This window comes from Cygnus atratus, chromosome 1 (assembly GCF_013377495.2).
Source record: "Cygnus atratus isolate AKBS03 ecotype Queensland, Australia chromosome 1, CAtr_DNAZoo_HiC_assembly, whole genome shotgun sequence".
Taxonomy (NCBI): Eukaryota; Metazoa; Chordata; class Aves; order Anseriformes; family Anatidae; genus Cygnus; species Cygnus atratus.
In genome coordinates, this window is record NC_066362.1 from 12,553,963 (window position 1) to 12,573,296 (window position 19,334).

The 19,334-nt window shown below is 35.6% G+C and overlaps 1 protein-coding gene across 3 annotated transcripts in view; it reads left to right on the forward strand.

Annotated features, from left to right (window-relative positions):
- MAGI2 (membrane associated guanylate kinase, WW and PDZ domain containing 2) overlaps positions 1-19,334 on the forward strand; it is a 776,112-nt gene that overhangs the window by 645,352 nt on the left and 111,426 nt on the right. For all 3 annotated transcript variants that reach the window (XM_035549439.2, XM_050708167.1, XM_050708168.1), the window contains one exon: positions 7,970-8,605. In XM_035549439.2, coding sequence (XP_035405332.1) covers positions 7,970-8,605 — 636 coding nt within the window. The remainder of the gene's footprint in view (positions 1-7,969; positions 8,606-19,334) is intronic.

Genomic DNA, 19,334 nt, shown 5'->3' on the forward strand with positions numbered 1-19,334 from the left:
TGTCAAGAATTAGCAGCTGCAGTGGTGTGAAGTCAGCAGTGCTGCTGCAAATGCCCTCCACCAGGGACACTGCCAGGCTTCCCAGGCAGGGAGAGGAGCTGCTTGGTATTTACACCGTGCTCTGCCATACCCTTATGCCTTTAGGCTGCTGGGAGGCTGGCTGGGCTACTTCCCCCCTCCTGGGAGCCATTACCTAGATAAATGTGGTGCTCTGAGTACAGAAATAAAATGTTGTGCGTACAAAAGCAAATGTGTTGTAAATTTTGACCTCCTTTTTTAAAGAAAGAACGGATTTCATTTCTCATTGAGCCTCTGTATGCAGTGACACCTCTCAAAGTGATCCCAAATAGCTATGCAAACATAGCATACATTTTTTATCTTGCTCTTCAGATCCACATGATGTTTTGTCATGCAGTTCATTCACGCTAGGCATTTCAGGATGAGAAACTGGTTCCTGCAATCAAAAGCTAGACAGAGTAGGCTTACATAATTTGTAAATAAAAGGCTCCCTTGAAAATAGGACCTTTTTCTTTTGATGTGGCCTTGCGTCCAAATTACTTATCATTTTTAAATTACTTTTTTGTAAAGTGGCAGTTTTAACATCCATGCTAGGCTTTCAGCTGCCTAAAGAAGTAAAAAACTGTCTAGCTCAGAAGAGAATCTGTCTGCTCTTTGCCACCTTATGAGCAACACTCATTTAAGTATTCGTTTGTTATTGCTTTACTTACATTTTAATCTGCAGTGTTTCATGTTTACTAGATCAGCAAATAATCAAGGTCTTTAGATTTTTTTTTATTTTATTTTTTTTGGAATGTATCTTATTCCTCTAAAAAAAAAAAAAGTTAAATGCCTCTATTTAAATAGCTTTTACCACTGTATGCAAAGTACAAACAAAATGTAAATAGTTTCTTCTACTAATCCACATCTGCTTGGGTGTAATTACATGATACATGCTGGTTAAGCACAAAAATTTTGAATAGACAGCTTTTTAATTAGGCATGTGCATTGGGTCAGAGTAGAATTAAAATGGGTTCTAAAAAAATTGATTTTATAAAAATGGCACCTGCTTACTCAACAGATCTAGTTCTTGGGTAAAGTTCCCGTCACATGCCCATGTTAAATCCTCCTCTTTGTAGAGGAAGGAAAGTTCTGAGCCGGGGTAATAAATTTTGTTCTGCCTCATACATCAGTCCTGCCAAAGATAGGGACAAATTTTGTTTTGACTTAACGAGTTGTGTAATGATCCTTTGTAGAATTACTGACTTGAAAATGTGATAAACAGCTGGTTTACCTCTATTTTGCTCAGGTTTAATTAAGAGGAAAATTTGGGCCTATCTAACCCAAGTCTGAGTGCCTGGATGCCCAGAAATACATTTTGATTTCACCTTTGTCGGATATAGTAACCAATCGTTTTATTGTACTCTGATTTTCCCCACAAAACTCAGTTCCCAGAGTCCAGTGCATGAATGACAGATCTGTAGATAGCAGCATCCTGTCAGCTTTGCAGTTTGTCAGCACATGGGTAAACTTTTCTGTAGGAGGTTAAGACTGGGAAATAGTTCTCCTGTGCTGAATGGATGGTTCAGCATGCTCACATACCTCGCATAGCAAGTGGTCCTGAAATTATTTCTGAGTACAAAGGCAGCTGAGCATTATGTCTCCCAGCAGCTTTTTTCATTTCACTATGGCTACAGCAATACCATCTATGAGATAAAATTGTTATAGAGCTAACAATAAAGTGGTCAATTTTAAATGTATAGCTCTCTTCCAGTCTGTAACTGTGGCTATTATGTGCATGCACATCTCCCAGGTTACACTCTTGGTAAATTTTAGCAGTTAATTTAATAGCCCTTTTTAAAAGAAATAAGACTTTTTTTCTGGCAGGTATTTTATTATTAATAAGCAATAGACATTTTGTGCTGTAATCTCCTTTAAGAAGTGATAATCATTTAGTAAATTTTATTTTCAATACAGGCATAATTATGTAATTAATATTAGCAAAATTAGGTCCAACTTTAAAAAAAAAAAAGATAAATCAGTCTACCATGAACTACAGGTTCCTAGGTTTTATCTTCCATTTCTAGAAGTTACACCAAGTATTAGTATGTAGAGCCAAAATGGTGTTTTAAGGTTCTGTGGCAGGTCAGAATACAAGAAAACAGAGAATTTCTGTTTATGCAGAGTCTTTTGAAATCTTGTGCATTCAAACAAATGACTGTACCCACTGATTACAAAAAATTATCTATTCACACATTGGATTAATATCTATAGCAAGTGAAAGGAAGTTGAGATTCAAAGTTTCTGAATACAATTCTGTTTCTACTGTTTAACCATATGATCCCTCATGCACTACTTCTGTCTCTGTGCTGCCACTAGTAAATATATTTGCACATATAAAATTTTCTGATTTCTAACAAATCTCCTCCTCTTTTTTGACCATGAGTCACATGTGCCCTTGTTATTGAAATTACCCTTCCACTTCACATCTCAGTACTGGAAACATGTTAACTCCTCAAAAATTATTATTAATAGGCTACAGTGCTGGCAACATTGCAGTACTTTGCAAAAAGAGAAGACAAGGTCACTGCTGGGAAGTGACAGAAACAGTTTAGTAATGACAGTAGATGGTGTGAGTGGGCAGGTGAAGGAAAAGCTTCAACAATAAAGTAATCACATAGTTTAGCTTGCATTTTGTTAGTTCTGAAGTTCATGAAATGTATGCATATGCAGAATTTGAAATCTATGGTTGAGAAATGCAGATGGGAATGAGTAATACAAAAGTTAGTAGCTGTTAACTGGACTATAAATGCAGCAAAAAAAATCCAGCCTGAGTCTTGCAGAGCTGGTGCTTCATGTGCTGACATGTCAAACCGTGGGCTGTTTTTAGCTCCATTGCTGTTGGCTTGTGCTGGCTGCATGGCGGGAGCAGAGCTGTCCCTGTCTCCCATCAAATCACAATATTCTTTACAAGTGTTTTAAGCACATGGACAGGAATGCTAAGAGCTTGATCCAAAACCCTACAGAAGCAATGCAGAATTTTCTACTAGATTTTGAATGTGGTCCTAAATTAAAAACAAAGACTTAATGTGCATTTTTTTCTCTGTGTTCAGACTTCGAAGTGGAAAGAAGTCTGAATAATAATGAGAAGGGAAGTCTAGCAGGCAATTCAGTTCACTGAGGTACCATAAAAAAATCCAGTTAAGGAACTGAGTGCATGAGAAACAATAATGGTAAGAAAAATACAGATGGCTAGAACATGGGTAAGAAAATGGAAGAACTTTACCTACTAGTGCAAGATCTGTATACGGACATTTTAGGGGTAATGAAAATACAGATTGACTGGAGTTGCTGGATAATATCAGTTCTTCAGAAAGGAGAGAAAGAGAGCTGGTAGCATTATATGAAACATTAGATTGTAATAGTTTGTAAAGACATTAGGATTTATGTCCAAAAAAAAAAAAAAAAAAAAAAAGATTACATTCGGATCAAGCACTTCAGGTCTGAAAATAGTATTTTTGCAGACTTAATGCTACTAATAGATCCCCAGAGTCAGATTCAACTCTGTAACATTGTAGTAGACATGAATGCAAGTAATAAACTGTCATTAGAGGGTGTTAAAGCTCACAAATTTCTTCACTAGTCACTAGACCAGCATAAGACAATGATAGCTTAGATCTGTTTTTGTTGTTGTTGCTTTTTGCTTTAAAATACATAGATAACAAAACATAGCCTTTAACCAAGCAATTGGGTGTTGATACCATTTATATTACATAAAAAAGGGGAAAAAATAAAAGTAATAATCCAAAAAACTTTTTTTTTTTTTAAGCAAAACAAGCTGGTCAAAGTAAACTTTCTAGGGTTTTATGGATATTACTGTGAAGAACGCATGGAATTTCTTCAGATCTAATATATTGTGTGGTATTGGAGAGCAGAGGACTAGGTTCAGACCTGTGTTCCTAAGTTTATCAGTCAAATGCAAAAGCCTTAACTAAAGCAGAGGGAATTGTAAAGCATTTTGACAAATTTAGTTGCTGTTAGCATTCTCTAACATTGTTTGACTCAATCCTGAATTGGGGCATTGGCTGCCAGACAGCAGAATCTATTCTTGTGATGGTGCAGGTGTTTGAGATGTAGGACAGGATATGTAATGTCCACTCTACTGGGTAACAAACCTGCCAGTTCATCTAGAGTCACATTCAAATGCCTGCTTTGTAAAGCAGCCTTGTCTCCTTCATTCCCGAAGAATCCCAATTGAGATAGGGTTGGTAGGACATGTGCAGAGTTCTTAAATATTAGTGAAATGTGGGAGAAGACCTGATAGTGGGGTATTGACATGCAGAGAAGTTTAACCTAGAGAAGAGAAGGCACAGGAGACATCAATGTCTACAAATACCTGAAGGGAAGGTCCAAAGAGGACAGAGCCAGGCTCTTTTGGGCACAAAGTGAAACAGGAGGTTCACTCTGAACATCAGAAAGCACTTCTTTACTCTGTGGTTGATGTAGCACTAGCATGGGTTGCCCAGAGAGATTGTGGAGTCTCCCATTTTGGAGGTCTTCTAAAGCCACCTGGACTTTTTTCTGGGCAAACTGCTATAGGTGTCCCTGCGTGAGCAGGGGGAGGTGGACCAGATGACCTGCAGAGGTTCCTTCCAGTTTCAAGCATTCAGTGATTCTGTAAACAAGCTCTGGTCACTTTAGTAGATTTAATTCAAAAAGCCAGACAAAGTTTGGTGCTTAATATAAATATTCTGCATAAGTTCAAAGAGACCCACTCACTGTGAAACTGTGATTTCTGGAGGCAGACTATGTCTTGCTTAAAAAGTCAGTCAAAAATTATAAAGGGGATAGCTATTATGCTTGTCCATATGCACCCATTATTATTAGAAGCAGCAGAAGGTAACAGGCAGAAAAAATGCTACAGAAACCTTTCAGGAAGCTTTCTAAAAGTAGAGAAGTTTTGAACTTCACATTAGCATGGCGCTGGCTCTGTAATGCTCTTAACTTATCTCTCTCTTCCTACCAAATTCTGGGTACTTCTCTCTGTGTCGGTAATAAGAAATTCTCAGCCTGAAAACAGAGTTAGACATATAAAAACTCCTACAGTCCAGAGATATATTTGAATAATTTCTGAATTTAACCCCTTTTATTCCTTCTTCATGTCTCATGCTCTGAAACTCAACTTCTTCCCCATTTAACACCATTGCAGCTTCTTCTTTGACTTGAACTTAGTAACTCATGCCTTTCTCTTCATCCCTCTTAACCTTCAGCTATATGTTCTCTATATGACACTGTAGTATTATGGGTCTCACACAGTTCAGCTGCGAGTTACAGCTTCAGAGTGTGCCTAGGTATCCTATTCACATTAAACCTCAGCAAGCACAAAAAGTCTTTTAAAATGTTGATATAGAAAATGCTGAAGAATTTTCTGCTGTCTCATGAGGGATAATACTGGTTCATTATTTGAAATAGTTCTTACCCAAGACCTTCTAATGCTTATTTTTGCCTGTTCAGTGATGGGGAAAGAGCTACTTGGCCTATATATTTTCTGAATATGCTGTTTGTGTACTAGCTCATTTCTTTTCTCTATTGCAGCTGTTGTAATTGTAGAATCATAGAATCATTAAAGTTGGAAGGAACCTTCAAGATCATTATGTCATAATGATCACAACATCAATTAGTTTGTCTGTTTTTCTGATTTATTAAAAACATACTGTTTTATGTTTTAGAACACAAATAATGCTGTACCAAGGCATAAAGTGAAGGGGTGAAAGCCAACAGTGTTATCCTTGCCCTACACAATAAATGCATTAATCCTTTCACACTCTACTTAACTATTGCAAGAGAGGATGAACAAACAGATTGCTCTCCTCCCACCACATATCTGCATTGCCAGCACTCAGGGAAATAAAGGCAGCATGGATTAGAAAGTTGCAAGGGTACTGTTAAGGCATAAGCTACTGAAATAGGAGCATGTATTGAAGAGGTCTCAGTTCAGCTGTATCTGTCCTATTATGAGCAATGTCAGCCCCACTGCTAATGCGGAAGCCAGGGATGAGAATGCAGGTAAGATCTTTCTATAGCAGGGCATGATCAAATCACAATGAATTGCAGCCGTTACCATTATAATTTAGTACATTTAATTTCTTCTCTCTTTTAAATCTCGACTTTCAAAAACTGTTTTTATAGCATCAGTTGCTTGAGACAGAAGCATTGGAGCACTACCTATGAAATGAACTTATTGCTTTTGCTTATAGTTTGACATATATTTATGACACATTTAAAACAGTATTTGCAGCTCCTAATGTTTTTGTGAATAATATTCACAAACATTTAAACAAATCCTGTTAGCATTTTTCCCTAGACACCCTCTGAATAAATCTTTCTATGAATCACAATTTGTGCATATGCAATTAATTACTGTCAGGCTGTTAGATCATCTGATCATGTGGGAATTGACCATTTCATTTTCACATGGAAACAGCCTTTGCCTTTTCCTGCACTAGCATCTTGATGATGCTCTTTTTTAGCTCAGTTTGCTTGATTAGATCTTCTGATTGAAGTACTTGAAAGACATAATTTCATAACTACACTTGAAGCAATTCCACACAAAACCACCTCCTCCTCCCTAAATCATTCCCATTTTATTACTGAATTTTGAAATACCATTAAAAAACATTATGTTATGATAAGTCAATTACCAAACAGTGTACCTTGTAGACACCTCACTGTGTTGTCTCTATAAATGATTTTTTCTTCCTAATTAATGGTAGGATAAAGAGATTATCCTCACTTACAAAAATACTTTAACTTGCAGACTTCTCTAATGAAACTTCCTTCTTTTTTGTTAGAAAGATGTAAATTGTTTTATTAAAGTGAAAACCAACTGTGGGGTCATAAAACTATTTTTAAAATTATTTGTACTGATTACTCATTTTTATTTTAATATGCACCTTAACATTACCATAAAATTATTTATGGCTATGAATAAATAGATCCATCTAATAACAAGAAGGAGCTTGATTTTTTTTTTCTGATCTTTTCAGTAACTGAATACGGTTAGTGCATGAGTAATATGGAGACCCACAAACAGCCTGATGATTTGCAATATTTTGCTTTTATGCATGCTCTGTCTGGTAGTTCTGTACAATATCAGCAACAAGATTTGGAAGTAGAGGTAACATCTTTATTTTCATTTGACCAACTGGTTTAGTTGGAGACATTAAGCTGTCTTTCAGGCACTTGCATAGATTACTCCAACTATAACAGTTTGTCTAAATAAAAGGTATTATACCTAACTACAAAATTTGTCCTGTCATTGTCCTTAAACCATCATGGCTACAGCAAAATACCACCAAACATCTCTAAAATATGCAAGATGCACTTTAGTTCATGGCTAGAATAGAAAATTAGTGTGGTAATCATGGATGTCTGATGGCAAGTAAGAACATTTAATAGGAAACTGTCAATATCATGTTCAGTGCAAAAAGTATTTCCTCAAGCATGTTAGAACAGCCTTTCATCCCTGTTCATTGATACTTAAGTCAATAAGAACGTACTATTTCCTTTCTTTTTTTTCTTTTACTTTTCACCAGTGACATTTTTTGATAACAAGCCCTCCAAACAAACTCCTGTTTTATCTTACAAAAAGATAACATGTACTACACAAAAATGTGGACTGCACTGCAAGAAGCAGAAAAAATAGGGAAGAGATGTTTAGAAAAGGTATATTGCTGGATCCAGATTAATTCTCCATGTGAGCTTCCACAGAAAAGAAATAGAACTGTCATTGTTTAACTGTATTACATTGTTTGGCAGACAAACTTTAATTTTGTTGTCTCCTCTATTTAAGTCAGCATGGTGGTCTTATTTATTTTATTTTTAGTAGAGTTCTATCTCATTTTAAAAAAATGCACTGCAGAGAGTGACTGAAGTTGTCTCATGTTGTCACTATGTTTTCTTCTCTTTCTAGGTGATGTCATTGTCTATATTAATGAAGTTTGTGTCCTTGGACATACTCACGCAGATGTAGTCAAACTCTTCCAGTCTGTTCCTATTGGTCAGAGTGTCAACTTGGTGCTATGTCGTGGATACCCTTTGCCCTTTGATCCTGAAGATCCTGCCAACAGCATGGTGCCACCCCTTGCAGTAATGGAGAGGCCTCCGGTAGTGGTAAATGGAAGACATAACTATGAAACTTATTTGGAATACATTTCTAGGACTTCTCAGTCTGTTCCAGACGTAACAGATCGACCACCACACTCCTTGCACTCCATTCCAGCAGATAGTCAGCTTGATAGCACATTCCCACCACCTGCCCATGATGATAATGTATCAATGGCTTCTTCTGGGGCCACCCAAGCTGAACTCATGACCTTAACCATTGTGAAAGGGGCCCAGGGCTTTGGCTTCACTATAGCAGACAGTCCTACAGGACAGAGGGTGAAGCAAATTCTAGACATTCAGGGATGTCCTGGTTTGTGTGAAGGTGACCTCATTGTTGAGATCAACCAGCAGAATGTACAGAACCTGAGCCATGCAGAAGTAGTGGATATACTTAAAGAATGTCCTGTTGGAAGTGAAACTTCTTTGATTATCCATAGAGGAGGTAAGTTTGGAAAGTCTGTACAATTGCAAAAATGTTTGTAAAAGGTTCTAAACCATAAGACATCCATATATTCACTACATCCTTGTGTGCTAGATTGGAAATTAATTTCCATGTTGTTGGAGGTAACACCATTGGTTCTGGAAAAGCATGTCTGCAATTAAGTATCCTAGGCAAAATGTAATGGTTTATTTTACATACCTGTTTGTGTTTTGTGTCAACATTCCCTTCTCTGTATAAGGGTAAAACTAGAGCATTTCAGGGTCTTTCACCCTTTAATATTTTGTATGATGTCTGCAGCAAGCTCTTATAGTCCCAACCCAGTGCTGCAAGCTTTAGATGTAATTTTATATATTGCATAATTAAGGTAGACCAAATCAGAGCAATCTTTTAGCCCTTTACAAGATTACTAGTTTCAATAAGCCATTTTGTGTCTTTTTCCTTCACTGTAAAAGTATTGTACAGCAGTTGTTTTGTTTCTTTCTGGATAACAAAGATTGTGGTATATTTTTCTCGGCTTTAAAAACAAAATATCTTCTAGCAACTTTTTTTTTTGTTGTTTTGACTAACCTGATGCAGTAAGCATGAATACACATATCTGGAGAGGCAAAGTCAGGACTTATCTGTAAGAAATAGTGTCTGAAGTCTTCACACCTTGACAGTGATAAGTAATTTCATAGCTTTAAACATTCAAGGCAAACAAATTTTCTTTGTGATGAGCATCTATCACAATTTGCAATTATATGAAGTGATAAGAAGAAATTTCTTTGATTAAAGAACTTTATTCTTCTAAAGGCATTCATGTCACTGAATGTATGTTACTTCGTGCTTCAAAAGGAAAAAAAAAAAAAAGAATGTTTCTGTACAGAAATACTTATTGCTTTCCTTCTGGAGTACCTTTTGGAAAGTGAACCTTTAGTGTCTGCATATGCCAAATGTTTGTCATTAAAAAAACCTATAATCTGGTAATATTTTATCAAATTGCAGAAACAATAAACATAAAGTGACAAATATCTGTAGCTTCACATAGTTAATAAAGTATTTTTCATAACTATATGTAAAAGAATGCTTTATAGGAGACAGAATCTGATATTGCTTTGTAATTAAACCAATTGGTGTCATATTAGTATATAAACTAGGAGAAAGTTAATTTTTGTAGAGGTGTTATAATAGGTGGTATTAAATCTGGTTTTATTTAACATATATTAAGAATCTAGAAAAATGGAGTAAGCTGCATTTTTTTTCTGATGATGTTGACAAATTAGGGAGAATTGTTTAGCAATAAAGTGAATAAAAGGATCAGAAGGGTTAATGTTACCTCAAAAGATGGGGTTTTATTTTGAAAAATACAAAGAGGAAAACAATTCAGAACACCAATCTTCAGAGAGAAGTGGAGTGTGAAATCGAGTGTGCTGAACAAGCCTGGGTGATAATAGACAACAAAATAGATATTTCAGCAAACAGTGCTGGACAGTAGCAAAAAAAAAAAAAAAAAAAAACCCTGAAGCAGCAACATATTCAAGCCCATGATTGTAATTCCTTTCTTTCAAGAGAATTTCTTAATTTCTTCTTAAAGCACAGACTTGCGATCAAAATAAGTGGATGAACATGATAGTTTAACAAGTTCTGGTACATTAACTAAGCTGTGGTGATTTTCTACACATCACTTGCAGATGAGAGATACTGCACTGAGCTCAACTCTCATAAATAAATAAATGAGTAAATTTACACTATCTTGCCTTTCATCGTCAGGCCAAAAACAGAGGTACAGATAGTTACAGTATCTCAGCTGACACAAAATACATGGTCCAAATGAAGTAACGTGTTCCTGAGTCCTTACCCTCTGTTGCTGGACTGGACATTGTTTAGTTTGTTGTTGTTTTTTAAAGAATGTGGTGAAAAGAAACATCACGTGTTTTGTTCACTAAGACTAGAGGAACTGATTGAAAGCATTACAGAATAATGAAAATTAATGGGATGATACAGAACAAATTAAAGTTTAAATTTACTATAATAAATTTCTGTACATCAGAAATAAGGAATATTTCTCACTGCAAGATTGTTAGACTCAGAAATAGTCTCCTTAAAGAAAAAGCAGAGGCCTGTTAGTTTGAGTGATTCCAAAGAAAACTCTGAAAATGTACAGAGTTATCTACTGTACTTCAGAGATCACTGAGTCATAGGAGAACTGTTTTAGGATAACAACTTGTCACAAATACTTAAGAAAAGGGGATGAATTAATGTGACCAAATATACATCTATAGTGTAGGTAATTGTGTCTATGCTAGTCATCACATCTCCTTTTATAGTCACTGGATAGAAATAGGCCTTTCTAGGGTAATTCATGTTGTTTCAATGTAGAAATTTCACATAAGTCAGCTGTATCCTCAAAGCAGATATTCTGTTTGACTGACTATAAGGGAAACTGAGGATGACTAGTTCACATGTAAATGTCTACCCCACATAAAATGAATAAGAAACAGATTATATGATTTGGTCATGTGAGATAATCTGAATACAAAAAAAAAAAAAATCTAGTACTTGGAGAAACCTGCTATGATTCTAAAATATTTAATATGTGACACTGGTGAAGCAAGGCATACCTCCTCATTACTCATGTGTCCATATTTTTTTCCCTTTAATGTGTAATGACAGTTGAATAATACCATCCCTTTCTATCATTACCCTATGCATCCTGTCTTTAGCATCTCGTTTTTAAAATTAATACCAAAGAAGTGTTCCTGCTTGTGGAAGAGGGAGGCTGTGTTTTGCATAACATTGTGCATTGCCTTGTAATGTTCTGTCTCTGATATGAATACGGCCTGACTGTATAGTTTACTGTGGCAAATCCATTTTTGTAAATGACTTAATTTCTCTGTCATCCAGCCATCTTATCTACATTGCAGACACAAAACAAATCAACATTGGCTGAGTTATATTCTTGCTACTGGAAAAAATAAGTCTTATACAGCAAAGAATGTTGTCCCATATGCATAATACAAAATTTAAAAAGCCTTTTTCCCTCAGACTTAGGAGGTCAACAATCTGCATATACGAGAAAAGAAAGGTCTGCATGTTTAAAAAAGATGGAGGGATGTCTGTACTCAAACGTGAAGTGGTCACAAAGGTGACTATCTGAACTATCAGTAAGCAGAGAGCTGTCATGTGATACAGTCTAGTGTTTGACCCACTGCAGAAAGTCCCACCGAATTGTTATTGTATTCATTTTAAAATTTCTAAGGCAGCACTAGTAATATAACTGTTCATTAAAAATAAATAAATAAATAAATAAGGGAAACAATACATGTCTAAGAAAATACGGAGCAACATTTGTTTAAGTGAAGGCTATGATACTCTATGGCTAGAGAGCTTACATTCTTTCTGTTTATTAATCAGATTATATGTTAAATACATGTGCTGTTTGCTTCAGTTTCTTTGCATCTGTTTTTGCTGACCAGCCATATCGTTTTCATTGATTACTATAAGCTGAAATAAGTGTTCATACTAGGAAAAAGAAATAAGGAAGGAATAGAAAAGATGTTGGGAAAAAATGTCTAATAAAAAATGAAAAGTAGAGAAGAAGGGAAGAAAAAGAGAAAACGATATGAAAGCATTTTGTTACCCAAACAGCTTTTCCACTTTCCAGCTTTGTTTCAGCCTTCACAGTTAATACACAGTTTCCACAGCAGTCTGCATTAAGAATAGGCTGCTGAAATAGTGTGGAAGAGCTTTCAAATGAATAGGATAGGATAGGATAGGATAGGATAGGATAGGATAGGATAGGATAGGATAGGATAGAATAGAATAGAATAGAATAGAATAGAATAGTTCAGTTGGAAGGGACCTGCAAAGATCATCAAATCCAACCATCTGACCACTTCAGAGCTAACCACAAGTTAAAGCATATTACTGAGGGCATTATCGGAATGCCTCTTGAATACTGACAGACATGGGGCCTCTACCTCTCTAGGAAGCCTGTTCCATTGCTTGACCACTGAAGTACTTAAGGACTGAAATATTAATCTTTCTAGATAGAGCAGAAACTCTGCATTACTTCAGAACTACTCAAGAAAAAAAAAAAAAAAACTAGGCAGTATGATTGTTGAAGCAGTATGTAACAAATTTATATAGTGCAAAATATTCACTAGTTAGGATATAAAAAATTGTTTTTGGCATGTTGAACTAAATGAGCTATCCAAATATCTGACATATACTATCTCTTTTGAAGATAGCTTTGAAATATATGAATCTATAGATAGCAGACCAGTCCAAAAATTGTTTCTATCTAAAAACAAACTGACACAATCGAAAGGAGAACTATCTGAGATGCTGTTGTTAAGGAAATTTGAAGACAACCCAGGACTAATGCATGAAGCTATGGCAACTCCTGAACAAGCACCGGGAGTGAAATATTAGAACAAAATGCACCAAGTACAAGCCTGGCAAAGTTCCTACATCAGACAGCTACTTTTTAATGGGCGAATCCATATAGGCTCTGAGAAATTGAAGCTATTAATATGAAATGCAGCCAGAGTACTGAGGTACTGTCCATACTACTTCATACTCCTGGCACAGGACTGGAATAAACCAGTAGCCAGTTTCACCTTGACAGGATAAGGGAGATAGCATAGGTCACACATGATGTACAAACAATCAAAATGAGGAGGCAAGGTTTTATTATGCAGATGCAAACTGTGAGAATGAAAGAATGACCAGGTATCTTTCTCAGATTTTGTACAAATCCTTGTAGAAGCTTATAATTCCTCCAGACTGATAGCAGATACCAGTACATCACATGCAGCATCAGCAATTCTCATAACTTCTCAAAATTCTCAAAAAAAAAAAAAAAAAACCAACACTGCATATTCTAATGAATAAGCCTAGTTCCTCAAAATTAGGAGACTTCAATGGAAGGAATATTAAACCCTGAATGCCCTTTCTCTGGATCAATCCTCAAATTTACCTCTATCATAAAGATTAAAGTTGTTTATTTTTGGTTTTGGTTTTGGTTTGGTTTTGTTGTTGTTGTTGTTGTTCTTTATTTGTTTTTTGTTCATGCTTTCTGTAAGATGCCTTTCAGTTCCTCTGGTCAAGAAAGCTCATGATCCTTCTCTCTCTTGGAAGTGCTGTGCTTCACAAGATAAAGCTGCACAGACATCACTATCTCTCTGATAACACTAGTCTGTCCCAGATATTTCTGATCTCCTCATTCCAAGATCTCAATGTGCCACTGAGATCTGTAGAGCTTTGACTCTGTTCCTGCAATTCTTCATTCAGAATGTTAGGAGAGTGCCTGGTGCAAACATGAGACCTGTATCTCATGGCTTGGTCATCCCCAAATACAGACATTCTATTGAACAGTACTGAGGGCTTGAAGAGATTAAATTATTAGGGTAATAGTGAAGATCTTTGTTTGGGGACTTACAGATATTTTCTATTATCCTATTAGTTCTTCTCTTTTAGATTCCTGAGTCATTGGTGTCATTTTTCCCTTCAGTTTCTCCCTAAAGCAACCCAGTCTTGGTTTTGTTGCTTTGCACAAATACTATATGTGCATTAATAGCAGTCTGTTCATACTTAGTTTGTTCATGAAGGTATGGTTCTTTCCATTGCCTCTGACCAGAGATATTGTGAGATACAATGTCTTATAGCTCTCCTGCTTCTTACCTGCTTGTCTCCTCTCCAGACTGTTACTCCAACTGTACATTTGCTCCTGATCCCTATCCTCCTGTTTTTTAAGAGAGTTTTGATGTTTAGAGAGACTGAGATCCATTTGATAATATCTGCATTTTTAGTCATGCTGTGTTCTAAAATAGCACATGTATCTCTTGTTTGTGAGTTTAAGGGAAGTTTGATCCTGCAGAGGGAATGTGCATGTGAACCCGGAAGTGAACATCTTAACCATTCAAACTGACCCATGTGAATCTAGAAGTTAACCGCGTGCATCACTGACAACTAGAAGCCAGTGATGTAACTTTCTATACAACATGTTGCTAAAATATCCTATTTTAATTTTCTGCTTCTAATTTATTACCCCATTTTGCCTTGCAATCCCTCTACATGATGCTCTGCTGGTTCCTGGATACTTCGTCTTTAAAACTGATGGAAAACAAAGGTTCATGGCTGACCTTTTTTCTTTTCATCTCACAATTATATTCTTTCATATAACATCACAAATTCAACAGTTTCCTCAGCATGAGCTCTCTGTAAAGGTATCCTTCTCATGTCGGGTTTGGAGTTGATTCATTTCTTTGCTCATTTTTATTGCTGTTCTTAGCTAGTAATGTCAAATACTTTATGATCAAAAACATGATGAGTCATGTTACATTGTCCACTTCATTGACTTTGTTATTAGATGTCATATTGCTCTTCTTTCCCCTCAGCTTTGGCCACTTGTCCCTTCTGACCTTCCCTACATAGAAATTGAAATTTTGTGCAGAGTAATTTCATAACGGTCTTGTGAGAGGGGCATTTATCTTTCCTATGTTAATTCCAGAAATAAAATTTTTGAAAGACCTTTAGAAAATACTGTTACCATTCAAGAAATACTGCTGTTATATTAACATAACATGACATGGAAACATTGCTTTCACTTCCAGCTTTGTTTTTACAAGGCATGTCTCATCTTACAGAGTATCATATTTTTAGCTGTAAGAACATGTACTCTCCTAATAACCAATGGATTATTTACATACTTTTTGTCCTACACATCAAGATTGTTTTATACTTTGGAATAACTTGAAATATTTTTAAGCATCTTGTTGCAATTATCTGGTATTCAATCTGGTTTAATAAATATTTTACGTTATAGCAGGTAAACTAAAAAATAGTTACATATAGCCTAGGTCATGAAGGAAATCAAACTAAATCTTGTTAGTGAGAGAAATGGTAACATCTCAGTAGCACAGAGGAAGATAAATCTGAACAGAGGGAGTCATGGATAGAGAACAGCTACTGTAAAATTTGCTCTAATGAGACTTTCACATTTTCTTGTATAGTTTTGATTAGCAGTGAAACAGTGTGCATTTGCTTACATATTTCTGAAAAAAAAAAGATATCAATAACAGTTAGTAGCTATTACACTGTATTAATGGAAATAGTATTAATTGCACTGCATTTCAAAGTCGTAGTGTTATAGTTTTGCTGCTTCTTTCTTATTAATGTTTGTGCACTGTGTGGTACATTTGTGGATAATTTCGCAAACCATTAGATAAATCTTTTTGGCATATATTGCACAGGAGGTTTTTAATGACTATTAGTAGGCATTTTGTTTCAAAAGTACTTTTATTATCAGTTGTACTGTTTTCTAATGTAGGCTTATATGGTCTGTACTAAATTTGAACAGTGCTTCCATTAAAACTTATGGGGACACTTATCCTAGGGATGTGTGTGCCTAACTCTTGTTGACATTAACAGAGGTTAGTTTGCACACTGAGAGGAGTAACAGGTCCTTTTAGAAAATCTCGTAGCAAAAAGAATACAAGTTTATAGACATAGATTCTCATCATGGCATTTCATAAAGAGCTAACTACCATTGCTCCAATGGCTATTTTGCCATGAAGTCCTTATGCACAAGATGTCCACAGCTACAATACACATCACCATCATTAGGTCACACTTCATCATTAGGTCTACACAGAGACTTGCCGTGCATCTTGGCTTTGAGCAGAGCTTCAGGAACTGTGCCTTCAGAACAGGCAACTACTCTCTACTGGGGAGCACAGAGCACATTTGTGTCTGGTAGCTGCAGCCTACTTTACTGCTAGAACACAACAGCTCTATCGGCAGCATTGCAAACTGATTTCAGTCTTATTGATATTAGTGAATAAATAAATATTAATTGAAAAACAATTTGTTTGAGAAAAGAAAGAGGTTTTGGCTTGACTACACTGGAATCTGGCCATGCCAGAGAAGATTTTCTTCTGTTCTTGCAAGCAGTATTATAAGAAAACTAACGAGTTTGTATGGGTCTTGGTGAAAAATGGCATATTTTGTAGTCAAATACCTCCTAAGCATGGTACATGGGAGAATCAACTGAAATACTGGTGCATGAAGAAACTTATTTTTCCTAATTGCCCATAGTCTAGGCTCTGAGTGATCCTAGACTTCTTCAGAGGAGATCTGGGAGATCTCAGTCTAAGGAGGAAAAACTACAGAGCTTGACTCTAAATACTACCATACAACATATGCTTGTGTACTGAGGCATGTCTAAAATCTAGTCTAAATGTGTTGAGCAATGTTTCTGTTGGTTCAGTATAATGTAATGTCCTATTAAATGACATTTGTTGGGTTTCCAAATCTGTTGTCAAAGTACATTGTGTAGACATTGTATTTTATAGTAATAAAGTAAGCTAATACACTAAGAAACAAGTGAGTACATTATCTATTGTGCTACAGACATGAGACACAGCACTGGGAAGATGGGAAGGTGTGATTTTCAGGCACTACCTAAACAATTTACATGAGTCACAAAACTCTCTTGGCTTCTACAATTTGCCTGTCATCAAGTGAAACTGCAGAAACAAATTAGTCTTCTAGATGAGATGTTTTTTTCCCTGTGTAATTCTTTAAGCTATTTTATTTTATGTTATTGAAAGTCTTTAATATGGCTACACTTGCCCTCATGAGTACTGCTCAACTTCTTTATTTTTTACAAGCCAAGAGCATACGTTTATTAAATACAACACTGCCCTTCTCAGAAAGCCTTTGGGTGACTCATAATTCAAGCACAATCAAAAACAACACCAGGATACATACTCCTTTGCTGTGTCACCTTCAGATTACAATATAAGAATGACATGGAAGCCAAAGCTGTCAGGCACAAACTCTCAGAGTTGACTCCCAGGTGTGTCAAAACATATTTCTAAAGAAAACAAATTACTTTCCAAAGCCAGATTTGTCATAACTTGGAACAGTATTTCAGTGTATAAGAAACATACTGTGCAATTTTCCCATTTGGTAAATGAGAAAAATCTTGACTTTTATTTATTTTGTACCTTTTATTACCATGAGCTAAAAGAAGATAAGCTTTCTTTGTGCACATTCATAAGATCACCTTATTTTTAGTTAATGTTTCAGTTAGATTTAAATTATATTTAATAGGCATTTTAGGATTTTTTTATCTAATTTAAGCAATTTTTATTGCATTTCATATGTTCTAGGCAGTGAAGAACTTCTAAAGATCCAGCCATAATTAGAAAAAAGATTCTATATGGAAGAAAAAAGCAAAAATTCAAAACGTTTTTATGAGAAAATATTTTAATGGCCTTTAAATTAATTTTATCAATTAATTTCCATTTCCACAATGAGTTGTTTTGTTCCGCAACAGAAAGTTTGCTAATATATCAAAAATAGAAATTACGAATACAATAGTAAGAATAATAGCAATAATAATAATATTTTTTGTCTGAAAGAGTAAAAATAATATAATATAATATAATAATGTATTAACCCCTTCATGGTTTTGTAAACATCATAGGGAAGGTTTGCTGAGTATGAGAAATTTCATAGTAGTATATGCATATAATTTAATACCTTATATAAATATATTTGTCAATACCAAGTCAACATTTTTTTCTTTCTATCCATATGAAATTATTTCTGTATTTTAAACTTTGTTCTCAGTAAATTTAATTATTTTAGGCATCAAGGGCCAAGTAGTACCTCTCTACCCCAGTAAAATACTACTGTATCTCTGAAGTAGCTTAGAAGATAACTTAATGTTCTCTAATGAAAAAAAAAATGAATGACCAGTGGAAAAAAAAGTAGAAAAAAAAAATTTGTAAATGTGATCCTAGTTGCATAGTGTGCAGTCAGCTGCTCTTTTGCATAGCTCTTAAGCCTGTAGTGTTAGCATGTAATATGTTCTCAGCAATAAATATCAGGAATCACTAAAAGAAGATGCGAAGATACTGGCAGATAAATTCTACTGTGTATCCAAGATGAAGGACAGTTACAACAATGGCAGGCCCTAGAACGATCCAGACAGAGTCTGGGGAAAAGTGCATGGGGCTTTGATCTGTGGCCAGTGAGAACCAACAGATCTGGCAGAGTAGAAAACGGTCCTCTCCATCCAATTTCAGCCCTTCTTTCCATGTTTTACCTTATTCTTCTGCCTCTACATTTATTTGAACGTCTGCTTGTCATTCTGGTTACATTTTCCTTCATTTCAGTAATTTTGAGAAGCTGTCATTCTTGAATGTCAGCCCACTGTTTGAACCTGGCTTTGCTTTGAGCATGAAGTTGGACTTGATGACCTCCGTCTTGTCTTGTCCCTTGTCATCTATACATTTCTATTATTTTATGATTGGCCATGTTTCTCAAGATTGGGGGCCCAAGCTGCTGAAGGAGAGGGTCTCTGATTAAACATAGTAAGTCACTATCTTGATAATTTTTAACTTCTTCCACAGTACTTCTCAGAGAGAAAGAGAAATAATCTTGTCTTATTATTATACCGCATTAAATGTTTACACCATACCAATATGTGTGTGTGCGTGTGTACGTATATATATGTGGAAGTTCCAAAAAGATCTATGCAAGCAGAAATAATAAGGACATAAGGCCAGATGTCAAGCTTCACTGAGATTATAGACATGGCAAATTATTCTCACACTGTCATTATCCATCCTTCCCAAGAAAACACAGTGGGTTGTGGGGATGGCTGTAAAATGGGAACAGCTAGGTAATCTGATCCAGCTAACATTCTCTTCTTGACCATCAGTTATAAAAATTA